Source organism: Podarcis raffonei, chromosome 6, assembly GCF_027172205.1.
Source record: "Podarcis raffonei isolate rPodRaf1 chromosome 6, rPodRaf1.pri, whole genome shotgun sequence".
Taxonomy (NCBI): domain Eukaryota; kingdom Metazoa; phylum Chordata; class Lepidosauria; order Squamata; family Lacertidae; genus Podarcis; species Podarcis raffonei.
In genome coordinates, this window is record NC_070607.1 from 47636001 (window position 1) to 47657386 (window position 21386).

The following is a 21386-nucleotide window of genomic DNA, read 5'->3' on the forward strand; positions in this document are numbered from 1 at the left end:
AAATCAAGAGACAGCTGGCAACTCTCAGCATGTTTGTCCACAATGGTAGATGCTGCACCGTAAAGGTGCTACGGTGGAATGTTCTTTGTTGCTAGGGCTTCTTTTTCTTCGCCCCTTTAAATCAAATGAGCTCCTTGAATCCTTTGCTAGAGGAAAGGTCAGGCACACAGAGTGTTGCTAATGCTCTAATGAAGAGCTGGGGGGGGGGCGGCGGCAGTGAGACATCAAAGGAGCCTTTGCCAGTACTGGAGGGTCTGTGTGTGCGGAGCAATGCATAGCTGCAACGGCAACACAAACCCCAGCCAGCCCGAAGGCTTTGCTTTCTCGGCTGCTAAGTGGATTTGTCTCGATCCTATTTGCTGGGGAAATGTGGCTGAGCAGATCTCAGCTTTACCCTGGCGTTTAGGAGAGCTGCCTGTGAGTGCTGCTGGAATTTATTTATTTCATTGAAACAGCTTTGCTGAGTTTAATTACTACCCAGCATGGTGTAGACCACAAACTGGGGCAGGATGGCAGGGGTGGCAAAGGCTGCTCTTGCCCTGGTCACGACATCCACACACAAGGGCTTATATAGCTTAACAAAACCTTAACGGGATTTGCTTTCCTAGCTGTTCTCACTGGAGGTGAGGGTTAACAAAGCGAAAGAAGGAGCGGGAGATTCAAGATTTTTTAAAGCATGGATCATGAACCCACTGCTCCTGGACTGTTGGTTCACAAAAATGTTGCCATAGAAGAGCGTCTTCCACCATTCCTTTCCAGTATAATAAGTGCAACAGGAGATAATTTCAGGTTGCCCATCCCAACACATCACCTTGAAGTAGTAGTGCTGGAGTACTGCACACGCTCTTGAATAAATCCTATAGAAGTTCTGTTCTCTTCGTCAGTTATCACAGATGACACCAGATCTTGGTAAGAGTTTTCGAGCAAAAACCAATAAGCCTCAGAATATGCTGTAAGAGTCCAATCGAGAGCAATATTTTGGCAATATAATAATAATAATAATAATAATAATAATAATTTATTATTTATACCCCGCCCATCTGGCTGGGCCTCCCCAGCCACTCTGGGCGGCTTCCATAAAAACCAAAAATACAGTAAAATATCACACGTTAAAAACTTCCCTGAACAGGGCTGCCTTAAGATGTCTTCTGAATGTCAGGTAGTTGTTTATCTCTTTGACATCTGCTGGAAGGGCGTTCCACAGGGCGGGCGCCACTACCGAGAAGGCCCTCTGCCTGGTTCCCTGTAGCTTTGCTTCTCGCAATGAGGGAACCGCCAGAAGGCCCTCGGCACTGGACCTCAGTGTCCGGGCAGAATGATGGGGGTGGAGACCCTCCTTCAGGTATACTGGACCGGTATACTGGCAAAGCAAATTACATAGGGAGCCGACGGTGGAATAGCCTTTTCAATCTGCATGCAAAAGGTACTGGGTTCAACAATGCCTGGCACAGCCAGCTGAAATGATAAGTTCAGCTGGTGATGAAAAGGCCCCATGTCTGAGATCTTGGAGATCTGCTGCAAGTCTCAATAGACAATGCTGGGCTCGATGAGCCAATTGTCTGGCTCAGTATAAGGCAGCTATCTGCATATTCCTATATGGAATGTCGGCAGGATTTTCAGCCCTTGGGGCACAAGAGGCAAAGTGTGTCTGAAATATTGCAGTAGCACAACCTTCCCATTTCTCCGATGAAAATAGCAATGTCCTAAGGAAAAACAGTACATTCTGGGATCAAATCAGATGGCTTCTGAAAATCTGGAACTGTCCCTGGAAAATAGGGACACTTGCAGGGTCTGCCTTCCCTCTCTGGTGTCAGAGATTATGCAGTCTTGCAAGATACAGGTTTACCTCCCTCCTCAGGATTAAAAGCTGTATGGGGCAAGTTGCTGGGGGAGAAATTAGAACCAAACCAAGCTTTTTACTTCTGTTTCAGCCAGTTTTATGGGGGGAAATCCTAAAACTGGTCCACAGCTGGTATTACATGCTCATGACCCCAACTCATATACAGAAATAAAACAAAACCATCAATGGAATGGAATGGAAAAATTGTCAGGAAAGAGGCACTTATTGGCACATTTGGTGGAAGTACCCAGTGTTGGCAAAGTTTTGGGACGTAGTCATTAAATAGATAAGCATTCTTACCAAAAATAAAATTGAGAGGGATCCTTGTCTGTGCCTTCTCCTGATGACTGCTGGGGATATTCTGAAATCCTCTCAGAAGGATTGATATTATTTATGCCGCTTGCTACGTGAGAAGATGTGATTAGTCTTACTATAGCTGTTAGGTATAAAAAAACCTCTCGTTATTGCAGTATCTGAAAAGCTGACGCACCAGTTGACCATATTGCAAGGAACATCAAATCTGTTTATACTTATTGTATTATAACGTATTTCCTACACTTTTTTTTACCCCCTCACTTTTTTCACACTCCCCCCCCCCCGTTTGTCACTCTATCTTCTTATAAATGAAATTCTTCTAATTAAATATAAATAACAAAATGGTTTTTTTGCGGTGTGGCAAGATTTCATTTTTATATGAACAGAGCAGACCAAAGCAATCATATTCCTATTCAATATAACTTTATTTGGGGGGGGGGAAATGTGATTTTTTTTGTTTTATTAAAGATTAGCCTTTATGTATACCTGCCATGCAGCCACTATGTTAAGACTGTGGTTAACATGTTTCATGCTATTTATATGTTATTGTTTACTATAGCATTGGGACGCGGGTGGCGCTGTGGGTAAAAGCCTCAGCGCCTAGGGCTTGCCGATCGAAAGGTCGGCGGTTCGAATCCCCGTGGCGGGGTGCGCTCCCGCTGCTCGGTCCCAGCGCCTGCCAACCTAGCAGTTCGAAAGCACCCCCGGGTGCAAGTAGATAAATAGGGACCGCTTACTGGCGGGAAGGTAAACGGCGTTTCCGTGTGCTGCGCTGGCTCGCCAGATGCAGCTTTGTCACGCTGGCCACGTGACCCGGAAGTGTCTCCGGACAGCGCTGGCCCCCGGCCTCTTGAGTGAGATGGGCGCACAACCCCAGAGTCTGTCAAGACTGGCCCGTACGGGCAGGGGTACCTTTACCTTTTTACTATAGCATTAATAATTTAAAAAATAAATTGCCAGATGGCCTTGCCACTAGCAACATTTGTTGTAAAAGTCTTGAGAGCAAGTTTTCTGTGGACGGATTATTTCTCTTCTGTGGACGGATTATTAACAAACCAGCACCACCAGGCTGAAGCATATTGATCTGACTCTAGTTCCCTACACAACCAGGGGTGCTGGTTAGAGATGAGAATTACAGATAGTTCTAGTTCATGTATTCACACCTCAACCCATAATCCTCTTAGTGTGACAAAATCAGGTGAGACAAGAAGACCAATCTAATGTTGCTATTTAATTTGAATCTCTGGATCAAATTTAACATGGTAGCTTTAGGCAGATCACTCTCTGGTTCTGTATATGCTCCCATTTGCTCAGCTTACAGTATGCTCCCACCACTGGTTTGGGAACCAGTGTACACATAACTATTCTGTTGTGTCTTATGAAATACTGTGGTTTTCCCCAAGCCAGCTTCCAGCCAACCTAGCTGCATTTTAGGCCAGTAATGTGCATATAGCCTCCCTCAGCCTCTGCTTCCTGTGGGAGACCCAGACTCAAGTCGTGTGTTTTTATAACCTCTTAAATTTGTGCCCACAGTAGATTCTCTGTTTCAGATTTTTAAATTCCCCAAACCTCAATCATCTGCTACCTCCACGGTTTCTTTCAGCCTTATAGCCATTTGAGGAATGTCTCAATTTCTTATATAAAACCAGAATATCTGATTATCAGGAGGGTGTAGAACAGCAGAGTATTTGGCACATAAGGGTGTGCAGATCTTTAGCCATATTAATACAGTAGACAAACATAGATTAATTACAGCATCAGGAAATCAAATCACGGAAACATATATCATAAGCATAACAGAAAATAAGTTGTTTCTAAAATGTTCTCTGCCCAGTTGAGGGCAGCTACATAATTGCTTGAGTTGGAAGAGTCCATTCCCCAAAGCCAAGTTCCATGGAAAATGTGCATTATCCCAAGTAAAAAAATGGGGAACAGGAACGTTTTCCTCAAGCAAGCATCAGAAAGGAGGCTTAACCAATCTGAATTTGAAATCTGAGCCACACAGGCACAATGGCATAAAGGATTTTAGCACAGAAAATCCTTCAGGATTGAGCAAAAGGATCTTCTCGGTTCCCAACCCCGACTCACTGGACAGTAGCCAAGCAATATCTTATAAGACTACATAAGGCTGGGCTTGTGAAAAGTCCATCAGAGCAATGGAAAGCATGAATGTTATTATGCATCTCTGCCAGGGCAAGATTCTCCTGCAGGGTAACAAGCTGGTTCACATTTGGGTTGGAAATTCCAGGAAGCATAGAACCTGATGCCAATCTGGGCAGCCTGTCGAGTAATTTGGGAAATTCCTCACAGGAGCTCAGGACACTTAAAAGATTTGTAATGCAGCCTGCATCAAAATGGTGGGCACCGAGTTTCCATGCAAAGTGTTAGGCCATGCAAAGGTTATGGCAACACTTCACCTTCTGTGGTGCCACCAACCTATGGGCAGTGCGACATGATTTGACTTTCTTGACTAAGTCATGTTAAGTTTCTAGTGCCGTCTCCAGCTAGGGGTTGGCTAATTTGCTACTACTGAGATGAGCTGTTGGAAGGAGTTCTGCTAAGTCAGTAAGTTTAGCTGAAGTGTTAAAGACTCCTATATAGAAGTCCAGGCAGGCTCTACATTCACTACTGGTGGCCCCTTGAGTTATTGTTTGTCATACCAGAAGCTGAAGGGCAGTGACACATACTGGAGCAACTCTGTTCATATCCACCAGAGGGAAGCATCATGCACATCTTTTTGCTGGCTCAAAAGCATAACAAACCTGCACCTTGGCATACCACCACATGAACAATAAGAGTGATTTATGCTACAAAGAGAAAAAAGTGTACATAGAGAAGACACTGCAGCTTGGATTTATTACACATTGAATTGTTTTGTACAAAAGCTCTAGTATAGATATGCTGGTTCAAGGGAAGTTTGCATATCTGCCTTTTAATTTAAGCTGAGAAAAGATGTGACATCCAAGATTGGCAGTGGCTACCATTTTATTAGCAAAAAGCTAAGCTGTGGGGGGAGGAAGGGGTCCTTTGTTGGTCCCCAATATGGTTCCAAGCCTTCACCACCAACACATTGCAGATATACACTTCATCCTCCCCCATAGGCATTTAGGGAGCTATAATAACCCAGATTTTCTGAGGCTGGAGCCAGTGCACTCCCCAGCCCGTAACCACATTCGTCTTTGATTTGATTCTCTCTTTGTCTGCCTGCTCTTAATTGCAGCTCTGTTTCCTGTAGTTCTGCTGCCTCCCACCCTCTCCCAACAGTCTTGTTTGATGGGCCCTTGGGTCAGAAGTCTTTCCCCACTGCCTCATTAGCGATGCATAGCCCAGCCCATTTCACATCCCAGCAGCCTCGTTAACGAGCTGCAGCACCACACCATCAAATCCAGCTCGCTAATTATTATCATCAGCCGTTCATGTTGCAGATGTGGTAGAGCCAGTGGTTGCTGAGTAAACTTTCTCAAGATCAGCTCTTTTTTTTTTTTTAAGGAACAGGTGCCAACAACCTAATGAGAGTAGCATACAGGCTACATTCAGAGGGCTGGAAGAAATTGGACAAATTTGTGCCAAGGCCCATCTGAAGAGACCCCATACAAAGAAAGAGTTTCCTATCTCAAAAGTGGTGTTCTCAATAACCATCCACATTAGTAGTCAGACTACAAGCTTTGGGCTGGAATCTTGAACAGGGAGGAAGTCCCATTGAAATTAGTGGGACTTATTTCTGTGTTTAATATTATGTTCTTGAAAACATGGTATGCCAAGTCCACTGAGCAAATAGATAATCTCACAAAAAGAGATTAATTTTATGTCTCCAGAACCATTTCTCTTCTCTGATCAAATGCTTACCACAATATCTGGTATGTTATTTCTAGAGTTGTGGATTCAGGCCGCATGTTGGGGAGGGGAGGATTCCCACATTAGATGACCTTCATGGCCCCTTCCATCTCTATGATTCTATGAGAGGTTCTATGGAGAGCCAGTGTGGTGTAGTGTTAAGAGCGGTAGACTCGTAATCTGGTGAACCGGGTTCATGTCTCCGCTCCTCCACATGCAGCTGCTGGGTGACCTTGGGCTAGTTAAACTTCTCTGAAGTCTCTCAGCCCCACTCACCTCACAGAGTGTTTGTTGTGGGGGAGGAAAGGAAAGGAGAGCGTTAGCCACTTTGAGACTCCTTCAGGTAGTGATAAAGCGGGATATAAAATCCAAACTCTTCTTCTTCTTCACACACCTTGCAAAGCAGGATAGGATGAGAGCTACAACTTGTGACTTGTTCAAGATGACAGAGATTGCCAAGGAAAAAGCTGATCTTCAACACTTTAAAGCAGGAGTGGCCAGCTGGCAGTGCAGGGACTAGATCCAGCTTGCTAAGCAACTGTATCTGGCCCTTAGCAGCCTCAGCAAATTTTAATCAAGCTTGCGATAAATATTTCCCCCATCGTTTTGCTTGTAAGGAAAATGCATATGTTTACAATGTTGTGAGATACAGATGTTTCTCATTTCACTTTTACAACTTTTTGGGTTTTGTATATAATATTATCCTCATCATGCCTGTGCATCTGGGCTCCATAACTCCATAAAAGTTGGGTTTTCCCCCTGCTAGCTGGCATGTCTTTTATTATAGAACCACTAGCACTAGCAAAGTGTCATGTTGTGCAGCAAAGTAGGATTCCCAGTCCTGGGCCACTGGATGGAATGACAGCACTCCACCCCCAGGACACAGAAGTTGGCTGTGCCTGCTTTAGATCAAGAATGACATTTTGGCCAGGTGTATGTGTGTGAGACAGAAATAGTGTGTGCAAAAGAGAGCACAAGATGTCGTACTACATTCTAGATTAATACCAAGAAGTAACAACTGCAAAAAGAACTGTTACAGTTCACAGAGGCATTGCTCTCAGAGCAAAACAGTTTTTAAAAGTCTGTGTTGGTGGAATTTAAATCCACTTTAGTTTATTCTATAGATCCAATTACTAGAGGCCATATGAGAAGATTCTGGTTCTCTGTCTGTCAATGTAGCTACCACCCGTCTTTTACATACAGTGGTACCTCGGGTTACATACGCTTCAGGTTACATACGACTCCACTAACCCAGAAATAGTACCGCAGGTTAAGAACTTTGCTTCAGGATGGGAACAGAAATCGTGCTCCGGTGGCACGGCGGCAGCAGGAGGCCCCATTAGCTAAAGTGGTGCTTCAGGTTAAGAATAGTTTCAGGCTAAGAACGGACCTCCGGAACGAATTAAGTACTTAACCTGAGGTATCACTGTATTTGCGTCCTAAAACCTTGCAAGGTCTGTTTAGAAGTTCCCAGGGAAGACCAAAGAAGTGCCATCTGTTCCACTCCAGGGACAAACTTGGATGTTTCCCCATATCGTTGTCTCTAGACTTTGTCGCGTCTGTGGGTCCCAGGAGAAGAGACTTCCGTCTGCTATTTCATTTGGCTGTTCCCATGATTACAACAGGGCAACTGGATGGAGGAGCCAACTGCTGCTCCAGCAAGATAGAAACTACTAAAAGGATATCTAGGAATCTTGTAAGGCCAAAACAAATGACACGTATTTAGATTAACTAGCTCATATGTGCGGAAATCCACCAAAGGCTATATCACAAACTGATCAATGACTAAAAGAGTAGTATGTATCTGCTCTTTGCAACAGCATCTACAAATAAAATATTGATTGGTAAGCAAAATACATCAATCGGTTAGCAGAATTTCTAGTCTGTAGGTTTGTGCACGTAATCTTGAAAACATAATGGTAGCTATATGTGCTGGATATTCCTAAACCAAACAGAAAGCCATAAAAAGAATGCAATCAGCTTTCAGTTTCTAAGGCCATTTCCTGATTTTGAGAGGTAGGACTTGGTTTGCTTTCTTGTTTGTTTTTCCTTCAGGTTTGATGTTTCCCAAAGGGAAATACCACAGGAGTGCAAAATATGCACCAATTGTATATTAGCATGCACTACCAAGTACATCAACACAAGAAGTGTGTGCACTAGGGCAGCTTTTCAGATTACAATAGGAGTGAATAAGTCAGGATGTAGGTACACCAATCACCCTTGACATATGAGAATTAATGGCATAATCTATCCCCCTACCCCCTGGCTGACTTTTACTGAGCCACTGTTGCACCTGAAACCTGAGTGCTCATGACTGCCCCACCAGAAGGCAGAGGGTCAGGACATGTAGCAGCCTCACAACCTATTGGGTTTTAAGTGTGTGTGTATATTGGATTGGATTGGCACTTTGCTTCCCACTACTTGAAGGGCTCCAACTGGCAGAATGGGAGAGGAGGCAAATTTTCATCAATTCCCCCTTCCCCTGCAGCCGTCTATGCCCCCTGAAAATCTGCTCTGGTGGGCTGGGGGGGCATTCCAAAACAAGATGGGGGGTATTGGGGGGCTGCAGGAGGAAGGGGAATTGCTTTCCTCACCACTGCCTTTCCACCGGCAGATGTATCCTGAGTATATTTACACTCAAGTGATGCCAGCTGTAGCAAACTCACGATCCAGCCCCACTGTCTGATAGCACTTATCCCAATATGTATGTGTGCAAATAAAACTGGAACTTTCCCATGGCAGACGTCAACAATGAGCAAGGTGCCTCCTAAACCTGAAATAAACTAGCCAGATGCTGTTTGGCCAAGATGGACTCTGCATTCTAGAGGTTTCTCCAGGAAAATGCCAGCAGGGAGCTGTGGAAGCAAAACCTGTGTGCAATATGGAGACAGGAATGGAGAGTTGAGATTGTGAATGAAGACAGAAGTTACCTGTCTTGAATTTTTACCTGTATATAAAAGCGATCTCCTTTTCTCCTGTCTTTTTTCTGCAGAAACTCAGAGCCCAGAGGAGTGTGGTCAACAGATAAAATTGATCCTAGAATCTCCACGTCTCCCTCAATGGCACAGACTCCTCCTGCAACACCTGACCAGGCATTTCTGTAAACTGTGCCAGAATGGCAGCAAGAATCACTTCACACCCAGGATGCTTGGAGAGGCCTTTAGTGACGTGCTTTTTAAACCATCCCCATCAAGGTGAAACTGCTGGACTATTTACCAGAAGCATCTTCATCTGCTCCTCCTCATCCCTCGCGTGACTAATCTGGAATTCAATTTTAAAACTAAAATGTTAAAAATAAGATTTGGTTCCTGCCCACTAGCAAGAAGAGTTCCAATTACACCTGAATTTCAGAAACGCCCCAAGTTGAAGCCAATTATATTTCAGTTGGAGAAGTTCCCAAGACTCCAAGACAAAGGGCTTTAGACAATGGCTTTCAGTGGACCATCATACATATAACTGCTGCCTTGAATATTTGGCAGAAAGATGGCATATCAGTGAAGTAAATAAATACATACATACATATAAACAAAGACAAAGAAAGAAATGTAAATCAATAAGGAATCATAATGTAATGAAGGCAAGCCTAAAACTGTGGCAGCTATTCAAGTAACTTTTAAACCAGGCACTGAAGTTGGGAGCAGCACTCGTAGACCATAAATCTTTTTTTTTTTAAGGAATATTTATTAAATTTTCCAATTTTTTAAACAAACAAACAAACAAAACAAACAGAAACATTAAACACAGGCATAAAATTCATAAACCATACTTTTAAATAACAAATTTCTCAGACCTCCTCATACTTCTCCTTCTTGTATCCCAATTAAGATTATTTGTTCAGCAAATCCTTCATTTAAAGCATTACAGCTTATAACATTACCTTATTTTTCAAACCCTTTCTTTTCCCCATCTATGTTCTTATATATTATTGCAGCTAGAAACCTCTCAATTTCAATCCAACACCATCTAACTTTCTTAAATTTGTAGACCATAAATCTTTGTTTCCCATGAAGCTCTTGCAGTGCAAGGACCCAAGTTGCATAGATTCTTGGATTGGCATGTCCAAGGCATGGCATTCCAAACCTCTGCCCTTCAGCAGTGGGGCTTAATGGAGCAACATAGCCACCACCAAATCCACAGCCCCACTGCTCATGCCAGCTAAGGTAGAAGGTGAAGGCAGGAAAAGTAGCCTCCTCACTTGGTCATCTGCCAACCTGCCTCAGTGAAGAGGTCTGGATCAAGTCCATTGTAGTCACATGATCCTGTTTCCATCCCGTGATCCCAGTGCCTGCTCACCTTTTCCACTAAGCACCCTGGTTCTTTTGGTTCTGCTCACTGTTACTGGCAGTGGCCTGGGTGGGTGCATTGGGGTACTCATCACTGGCAGGGCTGGGTAGGTAAACACCTCCACCTCATCCAAACTGCTTGCAGCATGGCGGATTATGGGTTTGGATTTCTCTGACTGGTCTCAGTGTCTGATTCCCTCTTCTATTGCAGGCAAACTAAGCAAGCAGAAGCCATGACTAACATTGTACTAAGTTCTTTGTCCTTGTTTTCCTAGCATGGAACTGAATCCAGAGCACCATGTGATGATTATTGAGGCTCTTATCATCGCTGGTGGAGTGTCAGAGATCCAGGCAGCACCAGGTAGGAATTCATTGAATATACTGGCTTACGAAACATTATGGAATGAGATCAGGTTGACTGTATTGTGTGGCTAATAATATGCTGAATCTGAAAACTGGTCTTTGCTACAAGGCTATCTGTGTGATGCATTTGATTCATTGTGGTCCTAAGGACTGGATTTGGGGCACATGTAACTGGCCCTGAGCCTTTATGGAGAAAGTCTGGAGTGTACATTCCTTTTGATGTGAAGAGTTTCCTTGTGTTTCACTAGCTTCATGTATTGTGTTCAGCTGGGTTAGGTTAGAGTGCTTTTATTTCAGTTTGTACATATGGAATGTATGTGACCAAAATTAGTGGTATTTGTGAGCAGTCCTATTCTACAATTGTGACAGAGAATGGTGAGGGAAGTGAGTGACTGTCCCTTAGCAGTATGATACTTTCCGGAAGCTTTGCACCAATTGTTATCTGCTGGAAGTTCAGCACTTTGCTACTAAATTGGAAGCAAAGTAACTTCTTAGAGAGCCTCCAGGAATAACAAGATACTTGTCCCTTCAAAGCTTGATGTGCTAGATGTGCTACAGCTTCAGTGCTGATGTCAGACTGATTTGCTTTTCTGTTGTAGGACATACAGTGGATCTACTCTGAGTAAAACTTAGTTGAATATCACCCTCTGAGATGAACTACATTTCAAACTGGCTGTGCCAATATATTGTGGTTCAAGGTGAACCAAAATAGCCTTGGGGAGTTTCCCACTTGTTTTTGTTAATGGGCAGGGGTAAAGGAACCCACCATTTTCTATGGAACCCACCATTTTCTATGTACTTCTGACAGCTGCATTAAAATTTTGTCTATTATTTGACTGAGTCTTTGATACTGGAAAGGAATTCAGAAAAATCCCCAAAGGTTCTTTTATTAAACTTATAGGGGATTGTGCATTCCCTGTGGTAGGTCAAACATGTAAATAATAATAATAATAATAATAATAATAATAATAATAGTAATAATTTATTATTTATACCCCGCCCATCTGGCTGGGCCTCCCCAGCCACTCTGGGCGGCTTCCATAAAAACCAAAAATACAGTAAAATATCACACGTTAAAAACTTCCCTGAACAGGGCTGCCTTAAGATGTCTTCTGAATGTCAGGTAGTTGTTTATCTCTTTGACATCTGCTGGAAGGGCGTTCCACAGGGCGGGCGCCACTACCGAGAAGGCCCTCTGCCTGGTTCCCTGTAGCTTTGCTTCTTGCAATGAGGGAACCGCCAGAAGGCCCTCGGCGCTGGACCTCAGCGTCCGGGCAGAATGATGGGGGTGGAGACGCTCCTTCAGGTATACTGGGCCGAGGCCGTTTAGGGCTTTAAAGGTCAGCACCAACACTTTGAATTGTGCTCGGAAACGTACTGGGAGCCAATGTAGGTCTTTCAAGACCGGTGTTATATGGTCTCGGCGGCCGCCCCCAGTCACCAGTCTAGCTGCCGCATTCTGGATTAGTTGTAGTTTCCGAGTCACCTTCAAAGGTAGCCCCACATAGAGCGCATTGCAGTAGTCCAAGCGGGAGATAACCAGAGCATGCACCACTCTGGCGAGACAGTCCGCAGGCAGATAGGGTCTCAGCCTACGTACCAGATGGAGCTGGTAAACAGCTGCCCTGGACACAGATTTGACCTGTGCCTCCATGGACAGCTGTGAGTCCAAAATGACTCCCAGGCTGCACACCTGGTCCTTCAGGGGCGCAGTTACCCCATTCAGGACCAGGGAATCCTCCACACCTGCCCGCCTCCTGTCCCCCAAAAACAGTACTTCTGTCTTGTCAGGATTCAACCTCAATCTGTTAGCCGCCATCCATCCTCCAACCGCCTCCAGACACTCACACAGGACCTTCACCGCCCTCACTGGTTCTGATTTAAAAGAGAGGTAGAGCTGGGTATCATCCGCATACTGATGAACACCCAGCCCAAACCTCCTGATGATCTCTCCCAGCGGCTGCATGTAAATGTTGAAAAGCATGGGGGAGAGGACAGAACCCTGAGGCACCCCACAAGTGAGAGCCCAGGGGTCTGAACACTCATCCCCCACCACCACTTTCTGAACACGGCCCAGGAGGAAGGAGCAGAACCACTGTATGACAGTGCCCCCAGCTCCCAGCCCCTCAAGACGGTCCAGATGCAGACAGGGTAGAGAATGGGCTAGACACACAGGTCTTGGAAGAAGCATAAATGAGCTCTGAGTGGGGCTCAGCTGGATGTGGGAGCTTTTCCAATCTTAGCTAGACAAACTCAAGAATGGCACAATTCCCTTGCTCCCAAGTTACCAGTCTCTGCAGCCACAGCAGGAGCTGTGATTCTCCAGCAGACTGACTTCACCCCTAGAGGTGTACTCCATTGTCTCTCAAGGCAAATGGATTTTTATTTTTTATTTTTAAGGCATTGCTTGAAGCAATTCCCAAGTTGTGCCCTATGGGCTGACTCAAGGACTGCAGTTGCCTAAAGTTTAGACATGAGTATTTCTGGGCTTTTGTATAGCACAGTCTGCATTGCAATTTGTGTTCCAGACATGGGGAAAATATATTTGTTTGATTTGTTAACTGTCTGATGAAAATCTCTCCCCCGTCAGATTGCAAAACCAAAATGGAAATGCATGGAAAATTATTGTTTCAACTATTAATGTAATGATCTGTAGCAGCACGTGAGTCTGTTGTGTCTCTACCGGCTGTTATCAACAGTAGACCCCTATTGGGAGGAAGGGAGGAAGACTCTTTTTTCGCACCAGAGTGACACCTGCCCTACAGCCTTCAGGTCAGAGGTTCACTGAAGTCCCCTGAGGCGGACCAGTTAAGACATTATTATGTGGCTTTGCTAAAGCTCCTCTCACAGGCTTGCTTCTGATAATCACAGAGGAAGGAAACAGAGGAACCCTAGGGAATTCACCACCCAACTGTCAGTTCTATGGTCACTTTCATGGCCCTGGTGTCTTCTGTCTTTCTGGCAAAAAGGTGTTCACCCTGCCTGGGGCAGGAATGGAAGATCCAAGTTTGTCTCGCCTCCTTGTCTTTGTCCATGGTCGTTAGTTTGATCGGCAGCACAGCTGGCAGCTGGGGACGGTTTAATTGCTCTTCAGGGAATCGCTGAGGTGATGTTACAGGAACGCCTTTGGTGAGGGTTGACTTTGGGAAGAGTCCAGCACACGGAAGGGAAGGGGAAGGGAAGTTGTGTTTGCTGTATTTTCCAACTCACTGTTTGCTCACATGAAGTTTATTGGCAGAAGCGATGGCTCCTGATCCTGTTTGCATTTATCATCTGACCAGCTAGGTTCAGCAAGGTTATGAAGAGGTAATTCTTGAGGCATATGACGGGACTGAGGACTTTCCTCATGACTACTCCATATCCTGAAGCCCTATTGATTCACTGTCTTGCTAGAGAAGACATTTATCAATAGAGTTATAACTTTCAGATGTACCAAATAAACTTGCTTAACCTATGAATTTCTGATGAGTGGTTTTTCCCCACATGCAGAGATTGTTTCCATTTGCTTAAAGATGGGAATTTAGCTAGACTAAACCATCCTGTTTGATGGTTTCTCAGTCCAGCAGGGATTAATTACCAACACTGGTGACTTCTGTGTAGCTAAATAACAACAAACTAACTACTGGTAGTATTTAGTTGAGGCGATGATGCCTATCAGAGGCATATCCTTCTTTGTTCTGCTTGTGTCTCAGTACTATTAACCTGTTGTAGCAGAAAAGAATGCAATCAATATTTTGTCATTTGGGGGCTGAAGGAGTTTGCACTGTGGGCAGGCCGTCAGATCAACAGTAGGTGTAATATTTGCTGCTAGAAACTTTGTGAAGTAACGCCACAGGAGACTGAAGTGTGGAACTAGGCTGCCTCCTGTGATGGCAGAATTCAAGAGGCACAACTAGGCCTAATGTAAAGCATGAGCTTGGCTGCCACTATGGCATATTTGTTCCCTAGGTGAACTGAAGAGTTTTTCATTTCCTTTGTGTATTTAAAATGTGGCTTTTCCAGTAAAAACAATCTGCAAAGTATGCTCAGGAATGCTCTGAAAAATTCTGGGACACACGCTCATCCTAGATAGGGACCTTCTTGCCTTGCTTTCAATCCTGCCCTGCCAAGAGTAGCTAAAATTTATGAGCCATTCCATCTACTTCCAGATGTTTTTAGTAGATTCTCTGCAATGCCACTGAAGACTAACAGCACAATGCTACTCATGTCTCCTCAAGCAAGTCTCATTGAGTTTGGCTTACCCCCAGATAAGCGGATATAGGTTTGTATCAATAGGATGTACTTTTGAGTAGAAATGGATAGGATTGTACTGTAAATTAAGTAGAAGTCAGCATGGACCAATGGTAAGTTATTAGCGTAAGCAAGACTTGAATCAGAGATGCTTGTCCAGTTTAACCAATTGAGTTTAGACATTTGTTTGCATGAGGTTATACAAAAGTTGATTAATGCGATATGCAAATTGACCTGGGGGGTTATTTTTAGGTTCGATCTTCACTTATTTAAGAGTTCCTTTCAGCTTTCCTGCTACACTGACATGTTTTACTTTGGACATGTACATCTTGATTAGAATTGGCTTTTTATAGCTGTTAGACTCATCCTTCTGTGACAAAGAAAAAACTTTGGACGTTGACTTTCTGTTGCTAAAGATACAGCTTATGCTTATATTAACAGTAAATGCATCCAGAAATGACCACAAGTATGTACTTTCAAAATCATTCAGGCCAAATCCCTGCTTCAAGTTGCTGGCTCACATTGCTTATAATATATTTATATTTGGTTTTCTTTTTCTTCTATCATTCTTGTGTTACGAGAACATTCAAGATCTCTTTTAAAAGTTTGAAGCTAAGGAATTAGCAGGTTGATTCATATTAATATCTGAAATTAAGTTCTGATCTACCTCTCTCGTTAGCTCCTCCTTGTCTCAGTCTCCATTTTCCTCAAGCCAACTTCTACTTCAGCTATTTTCCCTCAGTTTCCTCTTCCTGCATCAAGTCAGGAACAAGAAGAGCCTGAAAAGTTGTGTTTAGATGAAGCTGTGGTCAAAATAAAATAAAGCAGTCCAGGATTAAGCACAGTCCAAAAGGCAGAATTGTTGAGTAGCGGTCCAGAGAGTAGGCAGCGCAGGAGAGTAGACAGTGTAGGTCAATCAAGAGGTGGAGCAAGGCAGGTTAGCCAAAAGTCTGGTAGCTGAAAGGCATACATCATGGGTAGGCAAGTTAAGGCCCAGGGGCTGGATCAGGCCCAATCACCTTCTGAATCCGGCACACGGATGGTCCGGGAATCAGTGTGCTTTTACATGAGTAGAATGTGTCCTTTTATTTAAAATGCATCTCTGGGTTATTTGTGGGGCATAGGAATTTGTTCATTCCCCCCCCCCAAAAAAAAATAGTCCGGCCCGCCACAAGGTCTGAAGGACAGTGGACCGGCCCCCTGCTGAAAAAGTTTGTTGACCCCTCGCATACATTGTTTTAGTAGCTACGAAACCTCAGCTAAGTATTGGTGTAGTTTCTGCACAGAATCAGATGCAAGCACTTAGTCCTGCTCTTGAGCAGTGTTAGAAACTGAGATATGAAAGCTAGGAGCTAAATGGCACCTTAAACCTAGGTTATGGGTGCAACAACGGAATGTCTAGGCACTCTTTTTTATAACAAGAATATGAAGCTGAAAATGAATGAATTGCAGCTAAAATATTAAGTTCATTTTTCACATGGTCTAGTCCTTCCCCTGCAAACCCCCCTAACATTCTTTAGAAGGTCTCTTCTCCAGTCTTCAGAGAGTAGCTGGAAGTGGGGAGGCAGAAAAAGGTCCTCCTTTTCTTCCACTCTGTAGTTTTAATCTGAAATCTTAGATGCAGGACTGCGCCCAGACCTCAGAAACTGCTTTTGCTAATGAAATTCCCCGTCACAAAATGCACCTAGAACAATGGGAGTTTCCAACACTGCTTCTGAAGAGCCCTTTACTCCCCGGGAGCCTCTTAACTTGTGAGCTGCTCTTTCTATGGGATCAGGTACATGCTCCTTTGCTGAGTGGCTGTCTGAACCTGGACTTTCTGGCATCTAAACTCTCTGGGGCTGGGAAGCCATTTGGTTCCCCTCTCTGTTTCAAAAGCAGGCTTTGTTGCATGACACCTTTCCAGTCAACAGTCTTGCATGTCCCATCCAGAATTTACAAGCACTGATTATTTACCTTCCCGTGGATGCAGGTTGGACATACGACACCCAAGCATGCTATGGCAGTGTGGAAAAGATTATCACAACTGTGCTAACCAAGTGCATCCGACATCTTCCCCATATTTTCATACTTCAGAACAAAACTGGATTTGTTGGTGCCAAGGAAAAAAGTGTGCTATGCATTCTTTCCCAGGGAACACCCCACCAGGTCCATTATTACATTTTAAAAATCAATTTCCTGCCCCTCCTTTTTTTGTCCATAAGTAGACATCTCAAAAGTGGCCCCTCATAACAAATTGCAATAAAGAACCATCTACTGCCAAAGTGTGGTGAAAGAATATCTCTTTGCTGATGCCAGTCCCAGCGCACATTTACGATAGGGCAAGTATAGCACTAAAAGTAAAGTACAGTTTGCTAATTGCCTTCAGAGGCCCAGAGTTGTTCTCTCTCTCCCTCTCTCCCTCTCTCCCTCCCTCCCCTCTTAGTCATCCTATAGCCATGCAATATCCACATGTGTTTCTTCTGGTAAATCCTCATAAATCAACCTTCCCAGCCTCTATCTCACATTTATTGCTCTACTCAGAGCTCTCACCAATCAATTAAGCAAAGTTGGTATGCATCTTTTCTCTCTGGTTCAGCCATGTGTTAGGAAATCATAGGTCCCCCTCTCCTCTTTTTTTTACTACAGGTTGGTATATGATTAAGCTTCAAATCAGGTTGAGAGGCATTGCCATATTCTCCACTATAAACCTCTCAGATTAATAAATTTGCTTATAAGAGATATTGGGGAAACAAGGATAAAGGGTCATGTAAAATGGAAGAACTGGAGGAGAAAGTCCATTTATTTCCTATGGAAGGTTATTTGCACAAAACTTCAGTGGAAATGTAAATTGAAATGAAATTTCATTGCAAGTGAGATAGGCATTTCTCTGGGTGGATAATCACAGGGGCAAGTCAGTCAATTTGTATTCACTTTGATAAGATTCTGCACTTTTAGGAAGTTGTTATGCCAAGTCAAATCATTGGTCCATCTCAGTATTGTCTGAGCTGACCATCAGCAGTCTCCTAGGATTTGCCCGGAACTGATTGAACCTGAGAACAGCTGCATCGAAAGCATGCACTCTTCCACTGAGCTGTGGTCCTTTTGAAGAATCCTGTGTCAATAATCTGCATTTATAAAATGCAGATATGTTCTTTGTTCATCCAGGCCTTAGGCTACCTCCCTGCTGAGGAACACATCTTAAACTTGCTCCTGTGAATGGATGGGCCATGCAAATATGAAAACTTAACTCATTCCAATGTTTCAGGTTATGAGTTTGGGAAATGTTTATTAACTCCCCATTTCTCAGCATGTACACACACACACACACACACACGTGTGTGTGTGTGTGTGTGTGTGTGTGTGTGTGTGTGTGTGTGTTTATACCCAGCAAGCCAAGAGAGGTATGGGCTACCTGGGTTCATAGGGGTGATGCTGGCATTGCTGCTGACTGTCTGTGTGACCTTAGCTTGCCATTTTAACCTTCTGTATGTCTAAATTATTTCCATCACACCTTAGTGGTGTGAGGTTTCACTCCATAATTCTAAAGTTCTTTGGAGACCATGCTTGGCCGTAGAAGTGCTATATAAAGCTTCTGGTGTTAATATTAGTCTGAGAAGTGGATGCCCTAACCACTTTGCCATATGCTGTCCTATTCCCCACATACACCCTTGTCCCACATTCAGTCTTGCCTTGTAATTACACCTATATAAAACAGCTATAAATGCCTTGCAATAACAGAGACCTCTGTGCAAATAACCATATAAATAGGAGTCAGTAGTTGATACCAGGGGAAAAGAGAACATGACCTTGCTTTGACACAAGAGTAAAATAGTCTTCTTGCTTAGTTTTTGTATCCCCTTTCGGAAGGCAGGAAGAGAAGCATTGTTCTGTGTTCATATTGCTGACGTGTCTACTGCTTCTGGCTGTGTGCATTCACATAAACAGATAAAGTCAGTAGTAGTGCAGCTCAACCTTGAATACAGTTTGTGGCCATGACCAAGTGGCTCTTCTTCAGCCTCAGAGCACTAGCTGTAAAATGGCGAGTCTAATGATCTGCCATTTGTCACAGGGCTGTATGTATGTGGGAAGGAAGAATGAGGTGAGGAGGCCATAACTCAGTGGCAGAGGTCATGCCTTCTTCCTGTATTCTTCCTTTATGGCCCAGTCTTTACTAGACATAGAAGGATCTGACAATTTTTGTTCTCTCAGCCTCTCTTTTTTCCAATCTTAAATTCAGTTCTCCACATTTAAGCAGCCATTTGCAAATTTTTAAACAAAGAAGGAAATCCTCATGAAACTTCTTCAGCAGTATAATGTGAATTTTGTATCCAGTTTTGACTAATGTACACATTTTTGCAAGCCATTTCTCCTAGAATAACCCATTTTTGTTTGTTATTTCCATGAATGTATTCGTTTTTATGCATACTTTAACCTAATGTACGCAGAACTGCCCCACAGAATTCAGATAAGTGTGAGATTCAAAGGATGGCTGTGTTTTGTTCTCATATTTAAATGCAAAATGAATCAAATTCCTTGACCATTTCTAGTCCTTACAATTAAGAGGGTTATTGCACAGGTCATTTACCTGGGCAATAACAGCAGCCCAGTGCTAGAACATATGTTTTGCACACTGGAGATTCCAGGGTCAGTGCTTGGCACCTGCATCTCAAAAGTGGCAGGTAATGGGACCCTGAAGCGCTGCTGCCAGCTGGAGTAGACAGTATTGGGCTGGAGAAACAAATAGTCTGATTTGGTATAAGGCGGCTTCCTGAGTGTGCCAACATTATGTAAGTAATAAACAAGAATTTTCTGCCTATTCCCATTTGTACAATCACACTGATGTGCTGGCAATCCCGGCCTGGCTGATCTGTCCCAGTTACTTTGCTAGAAGAACCTTTCAGAATGCCAGCACGCAATCGCAACAGGTGGAGGGGCAGTGGGCATATCCTGGGGCAGCCACATGACTTCTTCACCCCACATGCTCTGCATGGAAATGCTCAGCCCCTGTTTTCAACATGCTGGGTTTGCACATGTGGATTTGATAATATGACCAAAAAAGTGGGGTCACGTGACAACATGCTGGATTAAGGGTGGCTGCATGTAAGGGGGTGGCCCAACTCCTGCTTACTCCATTTCCAGTGCTGGGGCAGGAGGAAAAGTGAGTCTGTGTGGAAGAATGGATAGAAATACCAGCTTATGTAAATGTGGATGACATCATCCCTTCTCCATTCTCCTGGTGCTATTTATAGCTACTTTAATTTACTCCCCTTTGCTTTATTATCTTTCCACAAGCTCTTTATCCCGAGCATTTAGCATCTCAATTGGCAAGCAGCAGCCAGCTGCATGATACAGCAGGATGCTTTTTCTCCTGATGCAGCACAGCCTGCCTGTGTGGTGCAAACAGGGAGGAAGATGAGGGAGAAGGGGGAAGGAAAGCTTGTTTCCTCCTCTCCCTGTGTATTCCTTAGTGGGGAGTATGTTCTGTTGGGTCCTGGGATGGGGTGGAGTTTGGGACCCTGTCATAGTAATCAGGGGTTGGGCAACTCCCTGGCCAAGGGAGCAACTGTTTGGCACAGCAGGAGCTGGAAGCAAAATGAGCAGGTCTAGATTAACGGGTACTAGTTGCGGCTGATTAATTTTGATACAGTCCTATATAGCTGCCTCTTTGCCCTGCTTCTGAAGGCTTGTCTAAGGTTTGATCTAGTATAAGTCCAAAGTAACACAGACAAAATAGAGAAGACAGTACATGTTGAGTGGTCTAGGGAAACACACACACATCATACCTACATTAATACAGCTTGATACCTAAGACAGAGCAAATTAAATGTGTCCGAAGCCACCATTAGAACACAGAACTTTTCGCAGTGTTTTTAGCTTCTTGATGTAGCTCAGTCAGTAGGGCATGAGGCTCTTAATCTCAGGGTCATAGGTTTGAGCCCCACGTTGGATAAACTAGATGGTTGGACTAGATGAGCCTCTTAGTCCCAATTCTACAGTTCTATGATTCTATGTGCAACTATTATGCCCCACCACACTAAGTATTTTCTAAATTCTAATGCCTCTTACTTTTTATTCCAGTTCCTATACAAGAATGCAAACTCGGCCCTCCAGATGTTTTGGGAGTACAACTCCCATCATCCCTGACCACTGGTCCTGTTAGCTAGGGATGATGGGAGTTGTAGTCCCAAAACATCTGGAGGGCCGAGTTTGCCTATGCCTGTTCTAAGATCTCTCCCTTCTCCTTCCACCCCAATTTTAAGGTTGCAAAGAAAAGTAAGATTTTAAAAAACAAAACAAAAAAGGCCAAATGGCAAGAAGGACCTGGTCAGAATGATTAAAAGACCTATAGTGGGGAGAGAAATACAGCCAGAAATGGTAACTACTAACCAGTATGGAACTCTGATTTGGAGAGAGTAGGTTGTTTTGTATTTGCTCTGCAATGATGCAGTCTGGGGTATGGGAGGATGCTTAGAAGAGGGAATGGTGACTACATAAATTCATATATTGGATGCAGGTCTGCTTTCTCTGAGACCCAGGTA

The 21386-nt window shown here is 43.8% G+C and overlaps 1 protein-coding gene across 2 annotated transcripts in view; it reads left to right on the forward strand.

Annotated features, from left to right (window-relative positions):
- Positions 1-21386, forward strand: part of PIK3R3 (phosphoinositide-3-kinase regulatory subunit 3) — a 243370-nt gene that overhangs the window by 79596 nt on the left and 142388 nt on the right. For both annotated transcript variants that reach the window (XM_053392565.1, XM_053392566.1), the window contains exons 5-6: positions 8982-9183; positions 10548-10633. In XM_053392565.1, coding sequence (XP_053248540.1) covers positions 8982-9183; positions 10548-10633 — 288 coding nt within the window. The remainder of the gene's footprint in view (positions 1-8981; positions 9184-10547; positions 10634-21386) is intronic.